The sequence below is a fragment of the Limulus polyphemus genome, unplaced genomic scaffold (assembly GCF_000517525.1).
Source record: "Limulus polyphemus unplaced genomic scaffold, Limulus_polyphemus-2.1.2 Scaffold4520, whole genome shotgun sequence".
Classification (NCBI taxonomy): Eukaryota; Metazoa; Arthropoda; class Merostomata; order Xiphosura; family Limulidae; genus Limulus; species Limulus polyphemus.
Genome location: NW_013670130.1, coordinates 56,419 through 75,475, shown reverse-complemented (window position 1 = coordinate 75,475; position 19,057 = coordinate 56,419). Strand labels below are relative to the sequence as shown.

At 32.0% G+C, this 19,057-nt stretch overlaps 1 protein-coding gene across 1 annotated transcript in view; it reads right to left on the bottom strand.

Moving 5' to 3' along the window:
• Positions 1-9,916: 9,916 nt before the first annotated feature.
• Positions 9,917-19,057, bottom strand: part of LOC106471293 (dystonin-like) — a gene marked incomplete at its 5' end in the record, with an annotated part of 65,405 nt that continues 56,264 nt past the window's right edge. The window contains 2 exons of the mRNA XM_013931891.2: positions 9,917-11,157; positions 12,956-13,121. Coding sequence (XP_013787345.1) covers positions 10,847-11,157; positions 12,956-13,121 — 477 coding nt within the window. The remainder of the gene's footprint in view (positions 11,158-12,955; positions 13,122-19,057) is intronic.

The following is a 19,057-nucleotide window of genomic DNA, read 5'->3' as shown; positions in this document are numbered from 1 at the left end:
CTTGATCTTCTAAATTTCCTCTCATACCTTACAGACTTTAAATTTCTTAAATTTTTGTGGAGTGGTTAAGAAAAGCACTGGCAAATGTACTTGAGTTTGCGTGCTAGGAACTAGGAAAAGCAGCCGTATAACAGAAGAAATGCTACAACTAAAACAGTCAAGTAGAGGACCTTTTGGCAATGAAAAGTGCCAGCAGCATGGAAGCCGCTAGACTTCAGTTGGACAAGTCCACATCTGATACTCAGGCAAGTTTGTTCTTTGATGTATGAGATCCAGCTTTCATGAGATGCACACAATCACATCCAGCATGTGGATAAGTTGTGATCATATGTTACAGATGAACCTCTTGGGCCCTGGCTTGGCTGGGAATCAGAGTTTGGGGCCATTGAGGCAGATGAGACTGTTGTGAAATACCTCAGCTCAACTGATGAGGAGGAATTAAGAAACTTATCTGGCTGTAATTGATGAGTCAGATGATGAAGTACCTGAAGAGGTGTTGGAAAGCTCCAGTAGCCAACTGGATTATTGCCTCTGACCTCCTGACCAGATTAGCTAAGATAATCAATTCTTCATGCTACTAAAAATTGAAAGGTCTTAGTGACCCTTGCTTTCAGAGCCTCCAGGAGTTGGTGTAAGATACCACATAGGCACTGTGTACGACTACCATTTGCATAACAGGACAGTTGAAAAGGCTTAATGATTCTTGCTTTCTTGGGTGGTGATGTAAGACACCATATATGAATTGCACTGTACAATCATCACTTGTGTAACTGATTGTTAGGACAGTTGATTGGTCTGGAAGCTCACAACTGAGATCCTTGTTTTCAGAGCTGCTGAGTGATTTTCCAAGCAAAAGTCACCTACTCTTATTAGACTAGTAGCAGTTCTCTTGATAAAGTTGTTGTGTTTCCTACAGAAAAAGGCTTTTGCTCACTTACTTGTATATGACTTCTCTATGTGCAGAGAGGGAGTTATGTTCTCCACAAGTGTAGAAAATGGGTTTGCTTGACTGATTTCAGTGGAATAGATCTTGTATCATTGAGGTTATTTATGTTTGCTTTGAGTGAACTGACTTGTATGAGGTAATACAGTGTTTCAGCATTCTGCAGTTGGTGGCTGTTGTAAACACTGATTGTACATATACTGTTGACTATAGTATTTAACCATAGTTGATCTGAAGGTGTATTGCAGTACAAAGTAGTGACATAAGAAATATGATTCTGGCAAAAGGAGTTTTGGCTGAATATTATCATTCATCTAAATTCAACCAGGAATTACTTATTTCAAAAAGCTGATAAAATTCTGTTGACTTTCACTGCTCACAGATGGCAGCATGTTACTGGACCATGATGACCATCAAATAGTTCATAAGTGTAGCCTGTGTAGATTACTGTGGTAACTGTGCTTATGCTTGAGGTGATCTTTCAGAAGCTACAGGTGTATATGGTGATGTGTGAAAGTTGGAAATTTAAGTATATGTTTCTGATAATAAAAGTGTGCATAAATATATGAAACTTTATAGAAAGAAGCCATTTATAAGTGTTGTCCAACAGAAAATGAATCAGTCATCAGGAATACACTAGAAGGCAACTTTTAAATGATAATATAAAGTTAACTAATGGCTTACCAGGCATTACTTGAAAAACAGTGGGCCTGTTGTTTTTATTAATGCAGGCATGAGAATGGTTCGATTTTTACATTGAAACATTCAGCAGTGAATGGATTTTACAGGAATAGATGAGAGTAATGGATCGTCTTATGCCACACTTGTAGAAAAATACAGTTTTGACCATTAACATTTTAGTCAGAATGAAATGTGGGATGAAATTATCAGTATCACTAAATGTTAATTTGGGGCACCATTGTTTTATTTAGTTATGTGAAATATTTTTGATTATGCTGATTGAAATATTTCCAAAAAATGCAATTTTCTGAATATGTTCTTAACATTTCTCAATAAAAGGCCAGTTAGAATTCATGAAAATCCAGACTGTGCACTTACCTGTATATATGAAGAATAATAAGCTTACTTGCTTTAACACAACAAATTGCATTGTTGATTATCTGTCTGCAGCAGCACAAGGTTAGCAGTATTTGCTAATTGAGTGATGAACAGCCCCATTAATCAATTACATTTGAATAATTGTTTAGTACTATATACCTCAAACCATCTCTCTAGTCAGAAGCTCAAGAAGAAGGAAAGAAAAACAAAAATGTTACCAGTGGGTGTTTCAAGCCAGTTGAATTCCCTCTAGTCAGCAGTTCAAAAACAAAGTTGGCACCAGTTGCTACCAGACAGTTGTCTTTCTTCTAGTTAGCAGTTATAAACAAACAAAGTAATAAACACAAAAAAGTTATCTGTGGGTATTGCCAGCCACTTGCCTTCCCTCTAGTTAGTAGTTCAAATGATGAATTAAAAAAAGAAATTGGCAATGTGTGCTGCTGACAGTTGCCTTTTCCCTAAGTAACTGGTCAAAATTAGTAGCAGATAGCCTTAGTAACTTTGCCATAACAAAGACAATGCATATTTTGAGGCAAAGGGATTTGAGGATTATCATTGAATAAACCTGAAGTAAAAACTTATAAGGCTAAAATTAGACAGAGCACAGATAGCCCATTATATTACTTTGTGCATAATGACAAATAAGCACAAAAGCAATATTTAAAAAGACTTGGATATTTGAATAAACATGCTAGTTTTGATCATTTTCATGACAGTTAATTTAATCCTAGTTTTATTTAATGGAGCATTGTAATAATGGAAAACTAATAATTGTAAACTGGTTTTGATTAATCATCTTAATTGTAATTTTGATTAATAGTTTTAATTGTAATTTTGATTAATCGATTAGTTTGCATGACACTAATTGATGTAATCTATGCTCATAGGTAATTGATTAAATTACACAGCTCTAAGCAGCCCATGTTTCATCAAAGTACTTGCTATAGAACCAATTACAACAAATTGAATACTGTTATTTTCAAACTGTACATTCCTGTGTAGAGCTGATTCTTTTATTTTGTGTTGTGAAATGTTACTTTTAATCTTCTGAAAGAAAACATTTTTATTTCTTAACAGTTAAAGAGAAATATGCTTTATAATACTCAGGCTGCTTAGTTGTTTTTTCACTGAACTTTTGAATGTTTCAGGACTTTGATCTTTTACTTCTATGTTTGTTTAACATTGTGAATTTAAATAATGTTTTGTAATTTCTTTCCCAGACCAGAAAGTCCATGAAATTGCAAAAGAGGAATCAGATTGTTGTGTAAATTTAAAAACATGCTTCTGGGAGGGATTGTGGTTGTGAGAGGAAAAAATTAACTTCAGTTGAAATGGACAGCTCAAGACAAAACAACTATTAACATCTAAGGGTAAGTTGAATAGATTACATCACAATACTGAGTTTGACTAGAAAACTTAATTATGCTTTAATGTAAAAATTGACTTCCTATGTCATTTATTCATATACACACTTAAAAACTGTGTATCTAGTTTTTTCTTTTTGCAAGGGCTAGGCCTTACATTTATTTCTTCCAATACTTTGTGTAAAGTTAAAAAGAAAGTAACATATATTTTAATATTTTAGAGGCATCTTAAGCAGAGCTATGAATTTAATGGTTGATTTTGTAGATATAGTATTTTGAGCAGGCTCTTTTCAAATGGATGTTAAAGCAAACAACATAGAAAAACAGGAAATCTGAGGTGGAAGTGTATTAATTTTCTTCTATAAAACAATGTTTCATCAAGTTTTTTGGAAATTTCAGAAGCTAAACAGTGATATAAGTACTAAATCAAATTAGATTATTTTTAAAATGGGAACCTATACATATGATTTGTTTCAGTTTGTGAACTTAGAATACTCAGTGCATTATTTATACTTATCCTAGCATGGAAAGGGTTAAGCTGTTACATTACTAATCTTAAAATTTTTTGTACTCCTTTTTTGTGTCTCTCACAAATTGTATTAAATGTTCTTTATATATCTCTCAAAATGAACCTTAAATGTTTTTCATACTCCTTTTTTTCATGTCTTCCAATATTAATCTTTTATTACATTTCCCAGTACTGATTTCAAATGTTTTTCTTACTCCTTATTTTTATGTCTTCCAGAAGTAACCTTAATTGTTCTCCCTAATCCTTTTTTGTGTCTCCCAGAGGGAGCTGAGACAAAGGAATATTTGTAGTTGTAGCATTCTTCTGAGTTATAGGATGATAAAGCTATTAGAAATTAAATTGAAATAGAGTTTTCACTAGTTTTAGTTAAGTAAGAAGAATTTTGGTGTTATATTTATCCACAGTTTAACACTGTTTAACCTACAGTTTGGCTTAGCGAGTGTCACTCAACTTTAGCAATAATATAAACTTATTAGTAAATTATAAAATGAGCTAAATATATTGTATTTTACATACATAAATATAAGCTAAAGCTTATTTAATAGATAAACTTAATTACTTTAGTGAGAAAATATGGTAGTGATAAATAGTATATTTAAATCTAATAGTATTATCAATAGGCTATTTCAAGTACTTGTATTGGGGACTGATTATTTATACCAAGGAGACAGTGGTTAAGAGTAGTGTAAATGTTAAGCACACACTGTTTGTAAGGTGCAACAGGTACGAGGAGTGGGTTTTATTTGGAAACTTGGGACGGGCATGTACATTTAAGGAAGCTAGTAGTGAAGATGTGCAATTTGTATATAGAGTTTATAGGTTGGAGGAGAAATTGGAAGCTATCCCAAATAGGGTAGAGGCAGTGGATAATGTGAGAAATGGCAGCAGGATTTAAAGAGGAACTTTTGTAATTGAAGGCTAAGTACAATTTTCTTTGAGTTAGAAAACAATACTAACAGGGTTAGTAGTAGTAGTGGATTTAATCATAATGAGTAGGTTCTATTAAAAAACAAATATTGAGCCTCCAACCTGTGTAGATGAGGAACAAGGGGAAGAAATGATAAAAAAAGAAAGGAACAGATAGGGATGGGAATGAAAAACTAAGCAGGTTATTGTTATAGATGATTTTTTATTATGGCATGTGGATAGGATAGTCTGTGGGGTAAATAGGGAGAAAAATAATTAAATTATGCTGTATCCAGGGGCAGGAGTGGTAGATATATCGGACAGAGCAAGTGATATAATAAAGACTGCTAGCACTTATGCAGTCTTTGTAGCGTGCATAGAGGCTAATGAGGTAGGGAAGAGAAGATTAGAGAAGCTAATTGTCAAGTATAAGGCATTGATAAAGGCATTCATAGAAAAGGGTCATAATGACTTAATTCTGTCAGGGATACTGCCAAGACTTAGTTTTGTGAATTAAATTATAAGTAGGTCACTAGGGTTGAATGCTAAGCTTAGGTTAATATGTAAGGACGAATAATTTGGCTGGTTGGATTTGTAAGATCACTTCAAAGGGAAAAGGAGAGCTTTTTTGAATGTATGGTTTACACTTAAATGAGGTAGGGGCTGGTTGGAACAGAAGATTTTGATGTAGTGGCAATAACTGAAGCCTTGTTAAATGTAGGCAATTTTGATCAGGAATTTCTTTGAAATACAGGGTTATAGGTTGTTTAATAGGGATAAGAGTACTAAAAAGAGGGGGGAGGAGTGGCTTTATATGTAAAATGTGAGTTACATCCTGTTCAACTTGAGGATATCAAAGGTAATAGCAATGAGGTTGAATGAGTTTGGGTTTCTGCCAGTGGTTGTAAGGGGAGAAGGCTTTTAGTTGGAATTTGTTAAAGATAACCAGATGAAATGAATGAGAAACTCTGAAGTGAGATAAAGAATTCAGCTGTTAATTAGGTAATAATTATGGGAAATTATAATTTCAGGCATATAGATTGGAAAATTTTAGAGTCAAATCATTAGGGAGACAGGTTTTTTAGAAATTGTTCAGGATGGTTTCCTTCACTAATTGGGTTAGAAAACTACAAGGAAAAGTGTTATTTTACATTTATTTTTAAATCGTAGTATATAAATAGTTGATTTGGGAACATCTGGGTGCAAGTGATCATTGGTCAATTAAGTTTGATGTTTTGCTGCACATGGAGATTTTGGTTACAAACTTCAAAAAAAGGAAATTTTGAAGAGATGAGGCACAATTTTTTTCCTGTGGACTGGACAGTTGAATTATTTGAAGGTACTGATTAAATGTGGAAAGATTTTAAAACTAAATTTTTAAATATTCAAGATAGGCACTTTCTGTATAAAAAAAAAGTGTGTCTGCAAGTAAAAACACCAGGTTGGCTCATAACAGGTATAAAGGATAAAATTAAAGAAAAAAATCCAAATTTAAGAAGTTTAAATTAACTGCAAAGATGGGATATTTGGAAGTTCATAGAAAACAAATAAAATTGGTCAAATGGGAAATCAGAAAAACTATGGAAAAAAAAAAGGTTGGCAGAAAATGTAAAAATTTATTGTAAGGACTTTTTTAAATACATTAAGGATAAGCAAAATGTTAGGATGGGAGTAAAGCCTTTGACATGACGACACAGAAAGGCTAATATCTGATGATTATGGGATGGCTGGGTTATTAAATTTAACTTTTTCTTCACATTTTACTAATGAAGATTTAAGCAATATTCCTCGTCCTGAACAGTTGCAAGATGGAAACAAGACTGAACAAGATGCTCAAATTTACCAAAGGGTTTTGAAGGAGGTTAAGGATTGGATATATGAGTCACTTACTACTATTTTTTCTAAGTCTTTGAATGGTATTGGAAGTTGGCTAATGTTACTCCTCTTTTCAAGGTGATAAAAACTGTCTCAGTAACTATAGGCCTATTAGTCTTCTATCACTGACAGGAAAAGGTTTTGAAAGTTTGATAAAAGATTCTTTGCAAAGTCATTTATCAAAGTTTAAATGTTTGTTGGATAGTCAGCATGGTTTCACTAGGGAACAATCATGCCTTACAAATCTTTTGATATTCTTTGAAGAAGTTACTTCTTATGTAGTTCAGTGTACAGGTGTGGATTTGGTGTATATGGATTTTCAGAAACAATTTGACAAAGTATCACATAATGTCATCATGTAGGTCATTGGTTAGGCCACATAAGAAGTACAGTACTATATTCTGTCTTGAGCTCCTAGGATGATACCTGGGATAAAATGGTTGTCATATGTGGATAGGCAAAGACCTCTGGATTTGTTTTCTCTTCAAAACAAGAAGAGTCAGAAAGGATCTGATTCAGATGTTTAAGATTGTAAAGGGAATTGATGTTGTTGATGCATCATTTTTTTTTGTACTTAATGGTGAGAATTGTAAGGCTACGGGACACAGATATAAATTTTGGCAGTGTAGGAGTCATCTTTATCTAAAACAGCTGTATTTTTCTTACAAGGTGGTTGGCTTATGGCATGGATTGCCTTCAGATGTGGTAGGTGAGTTACCTTAAGGAAATGCTTGATAAATATTTGAATGGTAAAAGCTGGCTTTGAATGTTTTGCTTTTATTCTAGAGTTTAATATAGTGGACAGGACAGCCTAGACGGACCAATAGATCCCCTGTTGTTCTTAAATCATATGTAGATACATAACCTTAAATGTTCATCATGCTTCCTTTTTTGTCTGATAACACTAATCTTAAATGTTTTTCTTATTAATTTCACATCTCTCAAAACTACTCCTAACTGCTATTTAGACTGCTTTTCTATACCTTACTGTACTAACCATAAAATGTTCTTCATACTTTTTTTTCTGTTTCCCAGAACTACAAATAAATGTTTTCCACACAGTTCTTATTTAGTCTCCTGGAACTAATCTTCAAATGCAATTTTTATATGTTACAGAACTAATCTTAAAAATTCTCTATGCATCTTCTTTTTTTTTATAATGTTCTTCATACTTTTTATCATGTCTCCCAGAAGTAATATGAAATATTCTTTATTCTCCTTTTTGTCTTCTAGAACTTATTTTAATTTTTTTTGCTCCTTTTTTTCTGTTTCTAAGAACTGCTATTAAATGTTCTCCATGCTCCTTTTTTGTGTCTTCCAGAAGTAATCTTAAATGTTCTTCATACTTCTTTTTGTCTCCTAGAACTAACCTTAAATGCTCTTCATAATCCTTTTTCTAACCCCAGAACTAATCTTAAATGTTCATCATATTCCTTTTTGTCTCCTAGAACTAACCTTAAATGCTATTCATTGTCCTTATTTCTAACCCCAGAACTAACCTTAAATGCTATTCATTATCCTTATTTCTAACCCCAGAACTAACCTTAAATGCTCTTCATAATCCTTTTTTGCTAACCCCACAAGTAACCTTAAATGTTCTTCATAATCCTTTTTTGCTAACCCTAGAACTAATCTTAAACATTTTTCATACTACTCTTTTTTTGTGTTTCTCAAATATAATTTTAAACGTTCAGGAAGCCTCTCTTACTTGTTTTATTTGATGTATTCCAGTACTAATCTCATATTTTCAGGTTGTCTGTTACTTATTTCATTTTATGTACTCCATACTAGTCTGATACTTTCAAGAAATCTATATTACATGTGTCATCTGATGTACAGGGTGTCCATAAAGTCTTTTTACAATTTAAAAAATTTATTACAAAGGCAATTGATAAGATATCTTTATCAGACTTGTTTAATTGTACTCAGTGGTTTTCAAAGTTTTTTTTACCTCATTTAATACACCTCTATATGGGCACCATTAGTCGCATGAAGCACATCAAGATGGTACCTGATTTCTTGGCATGTTCGCTGTAGCATAGCCTCATCAATGGTTGATCATTCAGCATATACTTTAAATAGTGTTCTCACACAGTTTTGTCTCATTTTTTACTTTGAAGTGAGTCACAGAATTTAGTTTTCAATATATTCATAGTACAAATGGTAGGTAGTTAATCACAGTATGCTGTTGTGAACTGGCTACAGGTATCTCAGAGTGTTTGTAGCAGAATGTGGCACTTGTTCCAAGTCAAAGATTTAATTTTTTGGACACCTGGACAAGATAGGCAACCATCAAGAACACAAACAGAGACAGCAATCTGTTGATTATATCTCACTTCAGTTGCAGGGTATCTGCTCTTGAAATTGAATCATATATAAGCAGTTCTCAGTGTACAAATTTCACAGAAGCCCAGAGGGGTGAATTCCATACAGACAGCATAGAACCAAGCACCTCACCCACAATGGTACTAAAAAGAGATTAAACGAACCACTGTATCTCTGTATTTATTTTACAAGGATTATAACACAGAAGAACACATTCAGTGAACTGGTATATGTATGTATGTATGTATGTGTGCATACATACATACATACATACAGAGAAGGATCATACTTTTCAACCTTCGTAGTGCTGTATGATCCTTTAATTGGCTGATTTCAGCTTATTTTGATTGATAACTACTGTGCTGGTGAGATTTACCAAATAGAGTTGTTTACATACTAACCATGCATCAAGTCCATCAAGCATGTATGGAATGTATCTGCCTTTCATCCTATCAAGTGACTGTAGACCTGAAGATGCCATAATGTTTATTTTATAAGCAATGGCTGAATGACCATTCATTTGGATAAAAATGAGGGTGATGATTGACATTGTTTTATAGAGTTACAGTGGTTTGCCTGGTTAAACCTAACCAGTTCATCTTATCCTCAAGTTATTTTGTTCATGGTGTGTGTATGGTATTAAAAAACCATAAAAGTGACCTGTTATTTTTATATTATAGGTTAATGTGACATCAAAATTGTGAAACTTAATATACAGACAGAAAGATTTAACAAATAGCACCGTGTTTCTGTGTGATGGAATAGGATATTTTATAACACTCACAAGAACTGAACTTATGGTCTTACGAATTTAAGACAGCATGACTGAGACATTGAAACTAATATATTTATGTTACACTTCAATCAATTGTAATCAAGTTGACTGAAATAAATCATAATGCCAGTTGGGACAAATTAGTATTATATCTGTTTATTGAATTACATAAAAAGCAGTAGTTTTACATTAATTAGTGTATTTTTACCTAGGCTGAGTCCAACCATCCTAAACCCTGGTTGTACAAGGAATGTATAATCTCCATTATTTAAAAGAACACCTAATCTTTAGGCATACTGTATAATTGTTGTTATATAATAACATTACTGGGGTAAAGCAAGCAATTATAAAACCAAATAGCTACCACAAATCTACTAAAGACCAACTTACTTAAACATTGATTTTTTTAACACAATAAAACTGATTGATGATTGGCACTGAAAACAATATTTGATCTTTGCCATATTCCAAGCTATATCCCCATTATGTATAAAGTAATGCTTAATAAAATCATCACCCCACCTGCATCCATCGAAGAAGAAATTACAATTCTAAAGAACTTCCTATTCTTGGTATTATAATCACTTTCTGTGAATCTTAAAGCTAACTTTAGTTGAGATTCTCTGCATAAAGTTCAGGGAAAAATTCTACTGCTCCTCTATTCCCAAATCATAGTTTTTTAAATGGAATGTCAGGAGTGTAATCTTGGAATACTTCCTTGAACTTCTTACAGCTATGAAAAATAATTTATTCAAAACTATAAAATTAGCCTTTCACCCTAACAAGTTTTTATTGTTTAAAACATTGGACTAGTTTTTTAAGTACATTGTAACTACCAGAAAGAGAAACTAGTTATAACTGTGCTACCTGCCTCATTTATGTTAGTCTGTGTAAAGAGTTTGTCACGTTAATACTCTTTTTGGAGTTAGTTTGAAAGTAAGAGATGGAAAAAGATGACCCTTTTTTCCCACTAATGCTAGGTCTTAGTTTGAGCAAGAGTATTTCAAAATTTGTTAATTAACTACTTCTGGATAACAATTCAGGTTTTTATTGGAACATTTGTTAAGAGATTACTTCTGCCTCCCTCGACCTTTCACTTTATCGGTTTGTCCTGTTGATGGTGAAGATGTTTTCCTGGCAGTAGGGATTCTGGTACCTGATGTGGAGCTAGCACTCTTAGTGGCTGATGTTTGAGAAGAGCCACTAGGTGTTCGGTGCCTGCCAGTACTTGATGGAATCTTTGTATTTCCTCTTGACGTCTTGCGAGCACTTCGATAGGCTTCCACGCTATCTGTAGAAAGATCACTACCTGCTCGGCTTGGTGTTCTACTGGAAGGTTGGCTTCCACTTCTGCTGGTGGGACGACTTGATGTCTTAGTACCTTTAAACAAAAGTACCCATGAGAAGGCAAGACCTACGGATTATTTTATTGTGACTCTTCTTTTTATGAACATAAACTTCAGTCATTCTAGCAAATATTAAAGAATATAACAAAAATCATATTTTTTTTTTTTTCGTAAAATACAAGACAATTAACAGTCTTCATCTGCTTGAACTTTATGCCTCTAAAGCATACCCTCTGATATTCACAGCCTTTTATTTTGAGTTTAGTGGGTTATTTTTTTATTTTCTTTTGTTAAATATTTTTAAGTTTTGTTGTTACTGAGAGAATAAACATAGTGGTTACTTTATCTAAGTAGTATAATGAGTGTTATTCATAAAGGTGCTAAGAATTTGAAAGAATGTAGGTTTTAATTTACAAATAATATACATGAAAGTTGCTTTTTACAAGTTAAAACATTTATGGATGACATTTAACTTTATTTTAGTTATCAGCAACTCGATCACACAAAACACAGCTTTAAAATATTTTTTTTCAGTACTTAAGATCATTGATTACAGAGTAATTAAAAACAATATAATATTTGCAATAAAAATATACATTTTTCAGATTAATATCTAAGGCATCTTTGAATATATAGAGTGGTCCAGTGGCCTACCAAATCATTAGGCTATGTTATTGATGGTATAGTATTTCACATGTACATCACATCTGTTATTCCAACATAAGTTGCTCCAATATGCATTTTCTGTTTTGTACTATATAATGTCTTTTCTCTGTCCATATCTCAACCAAACATTAGGTTGAAACCTTTTATTCATCACCAGAAAGTGAGTGTTTTACATTTCAAGTATACTCAGATTTAAAAAAACTTTTTAACTTGGCAAACAATAAGTTCAGTCTTAACAAGTTTATGGAAAGTATTAAGTCTGCTATAATCTTTATTTGGATGAAATGACTTTATGTCTGTATTTATATATATTTTCAATTTTTGTTTTTGTAAAATATTTAAATGCCAAATGTAAAAACTGTGGACATAGCTCCCTGTGGTGTAAACTGTAGAGTTAGGAGTGTTTGCTATATCTAAACTATACCAATAATACACTACTCGTATACTCCCTTAACCACATATTCCTACTTGGGTGATAAAAACCAAATTCTGTCAAAGTTTAATCCAGATCTAATGATAGCTATTTTTACACACTAGAGAACTTTTCAATCTGCATGCTTCCTGAATAGAACAAGAAATTTTTACTGTATAGAAAAGAAACTGAATGCTTTGCCCCTACTCTTTCACTGGCTACCTACAGCAGATATGCTGAATTATGGGTAAAAAGTAACAAGAAAGGTCATATTAAATGCACATATTTAACTATATGTAAAAAAGCCTCAAATACTATCAAAAATGAATTGTCTACAGTGAATACTACAATATTGTTCCAAGCAGGCATGCCTCCAGCCCCCCCCTCAAGTATGCTACTTGTCAGTTTTTCTTTCAAAGTAGTACCCCCTTTGTAGATTTATGTCTATGCTTCTGTGTTATAAATACATCAATGGTCAGTTTTCCAGTCTTATATGGTAGTTGCTTATTTTGTAATGGTGAGTGTGGATATTATTATTCACAAGGAACAGACTTTAAACAACAAGTTGTGCAGTGGTATCAACTGTCTGAGGTTTCACAATGGTGATGTCAATATCTTTGTACCTTAATTTTTATTTTAACATGCTTCAAGTAGGATGCTGCTCCTGGAATCATAAGAAAAAAACAAGATTACTTAAATGGTTTTAGTACTTCTAGTTTATCCTTACTTTGTCAGAAATTAAAAGTGTATCGTACCTGTTGGAGAGCCTTGGTGAACTGGAGATGTTAACAATGGTCGCCCACAACTAGAACCAAAGTTGTCAGCCTCGCTAAAACTGGGAGCACTTTCACTACTGGTATCTGCAATGCCTGAGGCACGACGTTGATGTAGAGGAGCACTTCGCTGACTTTTTTCTCGAACCTAACAGAAATATTATCATCATCAGTTTTGTTGTAATTATTCCTTGCTAATAAGGGTGACACACACACTGTAATGTATCTCTTATCTATAACACATTAACACTGTAGTTATTTATAAAATATAAAAATCACGGGAAAACAATCTTGATTTTCACCTATCTTTTTTTCTGTTTTGTCCACTGCTGTTACTCAGAGCTTCTTTTGATTGTGTGAGTTAAAATTCAACAAACCAGAAGGAAGTCTGAGTTGATGTCAGGTTGTCTGGAGCATTTACTTCACACATATACATCATTATTTTGCATGAGAACTGGTAACAACCCATCAACTTAACCATTTTTAATATTTAAAAATTATTGATAAAATCTACACACGACAATAGTAACATACCACATGAAAACCTAAATTTCTGACACCATCTCACTGCCTAAGTTTGATGTCCTAAGTTTTATTAAATGGTTGGTACTAACAAAACTTGTCTTTAACATGAACATGATTAGCAACAGCTTACTTGTCCTTAGGTTAACATGATAACTTCATCGGGGAATTGCCATTTTTGTATTAACATAAACATGATTAAAGCAACAGGATACTTACCTTTAGGATGACTTGATAATTTCATGGGAATAGCCATTTTTGTTTTAACATAAACATGATTAAAGCAACAGGATACTTATCTTTAGGATGACTTGATAATTTCATGGGAATAGCCATTTTTGTTTTAACATAAACATGATTAAAGCAACAGGATACTTACCTTTAGGATGACTTGATAATTTCATGGGAATAGCCATTTTTGTTTTAACATAAACATGATTAAAGCAACAGGATACTTACCTTTATGCAGTTCTCAAAATTAGCACCAACCACCTGCCAAGTGGAGGATGATTTAATTTGGGTTGGATACATTTCATATTCTGATGGCATAACTATTTCTATTGCTGTTTTGTTTTTTGGTGCCCTCGAGCATTCAACCTATGTGTGTATATATATATATATATATATATTTATATTTACACACACACACACACACACACATATATATATATACACACACAAGGAATCAAGGGGGCTGAAGGCCGTCTGGAAGGGTCACCTGTTTTAATCACTTTCACCACTATACAGCAGTGTGTTGTCAGTCAGTCAGTAGACACTCAAATGATGTCACATAAGGGATGCTTAACTTTGTTATTTGTACTCTTGTGATGTCAGTAAAACATGTGCATGCCATGAATCACGAGAAGAATTATGCACTCTGTATACTACAATGCAGCATGACATATGAACTTGAAAAGCAAGAAATAAAAATAGTTGTTACTCTTAATTTTGATTATATTTACTCTTGAAAGAGAACACTTTTGGGGACCCTGCACAAGTACATCTAGTAAAATAATTTTCATAAAATAATATCTTATTTTTTCACAAGAGTACATCAAAATGGAAATATTTGGAAAAAAGCTTGTTGTAAAGTATTATATTTTCCTTAATACACTTATGAAATGTGTTTATTAACAGGTAATGGGCTATTATTTGCATTTTGACAGGAGATTTGTGTAAGTTTATTGTTAAATGTAAGTTTTCTGTTTCTCCAACATACATTTGCTTACAAGAAATAGAAAATAGTACATAAATAACATTATGTGAATTATAATTAAATATGGAGTTTATAGAATATATTTTCTTTCACATAGGGCCTGTAATATATTTAATATATGAATATAACTTTTTCCATTAATATAACAAATTGGTTTATTGCAGGAAAAAAATACCATCATCATTCTTCTTTACTTTATTTCTCTGAGTTAAGATAGCATATAAATCTTTGGGTTTTCTTTGTAATAATATGATTTATTTTCAAACTTAGCTTTTAGTTTTATCTGAAATTCTTTTCAGTTATTTTTGGATATCATTAATATCAATTTTAACTTCAGGATAATGTGTTATTATGAAACTAATAATTTGTTATTTTATCTTAATGATTATTGTTAGTTTCCTTTTTAACCATAGATACTTTATAACCTCTCTCTATTACATTTTCTGAATAATGACACTTCCTAAGATACGATTTTAATTTCATTAGTCTTTGTTGTTAACTACTGGGTTAGAAACAATAGAAAAAATTAGTTGAGTTAAGCAAAATGGAAAATTTAATTTAGTATGTATAGGATGATTACTATAAATATCTAAACACTGGTGTGAATTAGTAGGTTTGTGCTATAAATCCATTTCAATCATACTATCTTTCTTTTTTTATTATCTATATATAAAAAAAGATAAACATAAGTTACTCATTTGAAAAGTAATCTTTATATTAGGGTTAATGTTATTCAAATTTTCCAAAAATTCCACAATGAAAGGATTTATTCCATAATAGAAAACAATCTTCTAGAAACCCTTTCCAATTTGTCTCATGTAATTAATATAACTACCTTCAAACCAATTTAATAAATTATTGAACATTTGAATTTCAAAATATTCTATCACTAAAGTGGCATAAGTTAGAGTCACTTTTGTTCCCATTGATGTTCCAGAGATTTGTTGATGTATATTGCCTTTATAAACAAAATAACAATTACCTTAAATATAAATGTTGTTGTAATTCACATAATGTTATTTATGTATTATTTGTTGTAAGCAAATGTATGTTGGAGAAACAGAAAACTTACAATTAACAATAAATTTACATAAATCTCATGTCAAAAATGCAAATAATAGCCCATCACCTGTTAATAAACACATTAATAAGTGTATTATGGAAAATATAATACTTTACAAAAAGCTTTTTTCCAAATATTTCCATTTCTGTATTCTTGTGTAAAGAATAAGAGATTATTTTATTAATAAATTTACAACCACATTCAATGTTACATAGTTTAACACACAGAGGGAGTTTAAAACATATATAAAATGTGGGAAGTTTTACATTGTTAGAGAGAGCCTTGTATTAGAAACTGAAGAGTCTCTTGGAGGACAAGAAACCAATATTTATGCTTTTATGTATGTGTGGTTTTATTTGTTTATTTATTTTAAGTTAATAGCAATAAAGAGTTTTTAAAATATGTTTATATTGTTTCATTTATATATCGTATAGCAGTTTTCTGTAAGCATAAAATATTATGAGTAGAGTCAGGTTCAGTGTTTAATCTAACCATATGACATATAGTAGTTATTGGTAAACTCTGGTCAACATAACATGTTTAGGGCAAGAGTCAGATTCAGTATTTAATCTAAGTACATGACATACAATGTTTATTGTTAAATTTTGATCATAATGATATGTTAAAGTCAAGAGTCAGTTCAGTGTTTAATCTAACCACATGTCATATAGTAGTTACTGGTAAACTCTGTTCAACATAATATATGAAGGCTAAGAGTCGGGTTCATTGTTTAATCAAATCACATGATATGTAGTAGTTATTGGTAAAAATACAGATTGCAAAAGGTGAAATCTGTAGCACAATAGGTCTGTTGAGCACACTGAACTTGTGTAGAAAGACTATTATACTTTTTAATAAATGTTATCTTTTCAAAGAAATACATTTTTGAATTAATTTAATAAAATCAAGCACTTAATCAGTTTCAGATTTATTTTAACTATTTATGCATTTAGCTTAACATCTGTGAGGGTTGATGGATTTTTTCATTCAATAACCCTGATGGCTAATGTTTGGAAAAGTTACTTTCAAGCCCTGCCTTTAGGCTGATTTAATTGTTAACTTCATATGGGATTAGCCACTTTTGCCATTACCTTCCAATATGTTTTGTATCGTATTGACCTGATTCAATTTCAAACAGGATTGAATTTATAAAATATGTTTTCTTTCCCAAGATTTTACTCTTTCAATTGCATCATAATGATATGGAAGCCAAGGAAAGATTTAATAGAACCAAAACATTATAGGAGAGTTAATATAAAAATAACTATAACATCATTATATATACCATCAATTTCACTCTAAAGAAGAACAGCCAGTCTTGCCTTGATGTAACATGACTACAACAACAGCATATTTACCATCAAGTTGGCTTTATAAAAAAACAGCCAGTCTTGCCTTAACCATAAAACACCAGTATGGTTAGTTTAGTATACAGGTGTAACTTGTATGGGTTCATAGTGACTCCATGCTGGCTTTCTAGGGTTAACATAAACATGACAACAACAACATTATATTTACCATCAAGTTGGCTTTATAGAAGAACAGTCAATCTTGCTTTAAGATATACAAGACAAATGCAAAAGCATAGTTACCTTTAGGTTGACTTTACAGAAGAACAGCCAGTCATGCTTTAACATAACATGAATACAATACAGGATACTTACCTTTAGGTTGACTTTACAGAAGAACAGTCAGTCTTGCTTTAACATAACATGAATACAACAATAGGATACTTACCTTTAGGTTGACTTTACAGAAGAACAGTCAGTCTTGACTTAACGTAACATGACTAAAGCAATAGGATACTCATCTTTAGGTTGACTTTACAGAAGAACAGTCAGTCTTGCTTTAACATAAACATGACTAAAGCAACAGTATATTTACCATTAGGTTGACTTTTTAGAAGAACAGCATGTCTTGCCTTAATTTAAATATGACTAGAGAAACTGCAAATTTACCTTTAGGTTGTTTTCATATAAAACCATTATCAAGTAGAAATAAAAATGAATAACTTTAATTTTCATTATGCTGACTTCTTGTACAAATAGCTATTCTTACCTTAATATTTTACTGACTCTAACAACACAAATTTACCAATAAAGTGACTGAAATGAAAGTATAGGAGAGCAGAATTTTTACTATCAAGTTGACTTCATATGGGATCTTCAACCTTATCCCTGTATGAAAATGTCTAGAACAAAAATGTTGTTACTATTAGGCTTCAGATAAACAACTGGTCTTACCACAAGGCTGATTCTGTGAAGACGGTCACTGTACCGTAATAAGCATTATTAGATTAGAAGTCTTACCATAAGCTACTTTCTAACATTTATGTAAAGAAATAGTCAAACTGATGTACAGTATTCTTCCAACTGGAAAATCATCACAATAGAAATGTTTAACTTGGGCTATGAAACTGTGAATAAAGAGTGGTCAAATGTCTGTGTTTTATGACAACACATAATCCAAGTTCTGTAGAAACCATCAACCATTTTTCATCCCCAAATCTATAATTCTTTAAAAATTGGATATTATATTACCAAAAATAGTTACAAAATCTCAGAATAATATGAGCTTTTTTGTTCTTTAGAGAATTCAAAAAATAAATCTACAATTGTGGTGGTGATAAGTCACACTGCATTATCACAAATACAGATACTGAGTGTTATATAATAATGTATAGTTTTTGTATCTGAGAATGAACAGTCACTGAAAGCACCATTTGAAATCTGCTTTCTTCATTTATTATACTGAAACAAAAGCCATTAACACTTCATAAAAATTTATGCTCTTTGAAAGGCACGTTGTTGGACACAACTGAAAGTGAAAAGAACCAATGTTACTATAAGTATGTAAGATTATCTCTTCATGCAGAAAAATTTCTGTATCCTAAAATGAGATGTGCATCATACAGAAAAATGTCTGTATTCTAAAATGAGATGTGCATCATACAGAAAAATGTCTGTATTCTAAAATGAGATGTGCATCATACAGAAAAATGTCTGTATCCTAAAATGAGATGTGCATCATACAGAAAAATGTCTGCATCCTGGAATGAGATGTGCATCATACAGAAAAATATCTGTATCTTGGAATGAGATGTGCATCATGCAGAAGAATGCCCATATCCCAGAATAAGGTGTGCATCATGTAGAAAAATGTCTGTATCTTAGAATGAGAAGTGCATCATACAGAAAAATGTCTGTATCCTGGAATGAGATGTGCATCATACAGAAAATGTCTGCATCCTGGAATGAGATGTGCATCATACAGAAAAATGTCT